The 2,376-nt window shown below is 42.3% G+C and overlaps 1 protein-coding gene across 1 annotated transcript in view; it reads left to right on the forward strand.

Annotated features, from left to right (window-relative positions):
* The first annotated feature begins 2,133 nt into the window (after nucleotides 1-2,133).
* Nucleotides 2,134-2,376, forward strand: part of LOC105448526 — a 3,103-nt gene continuing 2,860 nt past the window's right edge. The window contains exons 1-2 of the mRNA XM_011687172.1: nucleotides 2,134-2,168; nucleotides 2,223-2,369. Coding sequence (XP_011685474.1) covers nucleotides 2,134-2,168; nucleotides 2,223-2,369 — 182 coding nt within the window. The remainder of the gene's footprint in view (nucleotides 2,169-2,222; nucleotides 2,370-2,376) is intronic.

Below are 2,376 nucleotides of genomic sequence, written 5' to 3' on the forward strand. Positions count from 1 at the left end.
TTGGCCAATCATAAGATTGATTTATTCGACAGCCATTTATAATACCGATAAATCAAGCTTATGATTGGCCATTTGCAAGTCCAATCAGGACTCGTAACACCGGTCGCGCTTCTCTGATAATCTAGGACTCTAAGTGGACCTACTGGTTAACTGTGGCTATACAGCCTGAACTGAGTGTACTCGCCGTCCAACGGGAGCAAATCCGGAGGGGCGAAACAGATGCAACAATATTGTAAAGGAGAAAGTCACTAAGGGATCATATCATGATCTCAAGGAATTTGAAGTAGGAGGACAAGAGAGTGCAGAATCTAGGAGAAGGGTACTTAAGCATAGGAAATAAGTCGATCGTGAATGTGGGGAAATTCTTCTTTATGAATGCTCTGAGCTTGGCAGACTTATGGATGCAGAGCTAACAGTAAAATACAATATGATTGACATCTTGCCTTGTATCGCCGCATGGACATTCTGGAGAGTCGATAATCTTTTTCGTAAAAAGGCTGTAATTCAGGTTGTAGTGGTTACTTCGAATGCGGGAAACGCAGACTATTTCCTCTCTATTAAGACCTTTATTGTGGAACCAAGGCTTAGGTGAATCATTGAGGTACAGCTCTGAGTATTGAATGCCTTTGACAAGGAATGCCTCATCAAGGTATTGTTTGAAGGTCACTTGACGGTGAGCTTTAGCTTGCAGATCCGTGTGAGGAGTGTCGAAAAAAGGAGGCCTGGTGCCATTGGTTGCGGCCAGCCTGGCGAGGCGATCCGCGCTTTCGTTTCCTGGGATCCCCTTGTGCGATGGGATCCAGCAGAGAGTGATGTTTCTTCCTTCAGAATCTGCAGTGATAAGACTTTGTTTGTTTCGGTGTATGATGTAGTTGCCTTGTTTATAGTCCGATGAGGCGATAGCGGTGAGAACGCTTCTAGAGTCTGTAAAAATGATGGCTTCAGTGATATTTAAATCTTTAGTCGAGATGATAGCGTGCATTATAGCCCAAGCTTCAGCCGAAAAGATGGAAGAAGAAGAGGGAAGCTTGTAGCATGCAATAAAGTTGTAGCTTGGAGAGTATATGCTTGCTCCTACTGAAGAGTGTGTGTCTAGTTTGGAACCATCCGTGTAGAACGCAGTAGCCTCGTTGGGAAAGTCCTCAAAGAATTCTGTGAATTTAGATTGTACCACTCCCGGGTGGGTGTCTTTATCTATGCTTGATATAGATATATAATCTTTGCTGTAAATGGAGAGTTCATAGCTGTTGCCAAAAGCGGGCAAGAATATTGAGCGGTAAACATTTTCTTTAGTATGTCTTGTGGCGCAGTATCTGTCATAAACTAAGATGTGCTTTCGAGCTTTGTCCTTGAGTGTGTCCGAATAAGCGGATTTGTCTAGGCGTCGCAAACTGCGTAAGACAATACTGAATCTCTGAGAGTATTGTTTATATAGATATTTATCCGTGAGGTAAGTGAATCTTACAGAGAGTGGATGTTCTTTCGCTTCTGCGAGCATAACATTTATAGGTGTGGAAATTCTGTATCCTAAGTCAATTCTGATGGAGCGGTATTGCTGCCTTTCAAGCTTTAATAAGGCCCGTTCTACAATACGTCGTATGTCGGGTCTAGCCGTAAGCCGTAAGATTTAACCAATTACAATCGAATATTCTTCTTACATTCAACTGTGATTGGTCAATTCTTACGACTTACGGTTTACGATCCGACATATGACGTATTGTAGAACAGGCCTAAAGCGGTTTTATTACCCGTAAAACGGAAGACAAAGCACCCATATTCAATAGAGCCGCGGAAAACAGATCGATAGATGTTGAGTAGAGTGTCAGTGTAGTGTTATTAGCTAGTTATTTTGAGTATTAATTTTAATTTAGTTACTAGAGCGTGAGGGCGCGCGCGTTCCTTCCTGTGTCTTTTCGTCATGGCTTTTTATCTAAGCATTCATAAGTAACCACTCTGTAGAGCTTTTTTCGTTTAAGTTATATAATAAACTTATAGTTTTGTATCCTGCCTCTCATTATTACCCGAAGACATTACATATTGGCGACGAGGATTAATCAAGACTAGTGTGTGCAGCAAATTTTATAAAAGACAATCGACTTACGACCAAGGCGGCTGTAAGTAAGAAGGTTAAAGATGTCGGATTCGGAAGAGGGCAGCGAGAAGCAGCAGTGGCGGAAGGCCCAGGAACAATGGCTCGAGTAACAACAAATTTTAAATCATAGACGCAAGGAGCAAGATCAATTGAAGGCAAAATTGCATCAAGAGCAAATGCAGTTAGCTGAGTGGCAGAGGCAGTTGCAACAGCAGCAGAGTGTAATCCAGCAGCAAGTGCAGAAAGGACAATTAATTTTGCCTGGGAAACAGGCTAAGCAAATA

Source organism: Wasmannia auropunctata, unplaced genomic scaffold (genome assembly GCF_000956235.1).
Source record: "Wasmannia auropunctata unplaced genomic scaffold, wasmannia.A_1.0 LD336085.1, whole genome shotgun sequence".
NCBI lineage: Eukaryota > Metazoa > Arthropoda > Insecta > Hymenoptera > Formicidae > Wasmannia > Wasmannia auropunctata.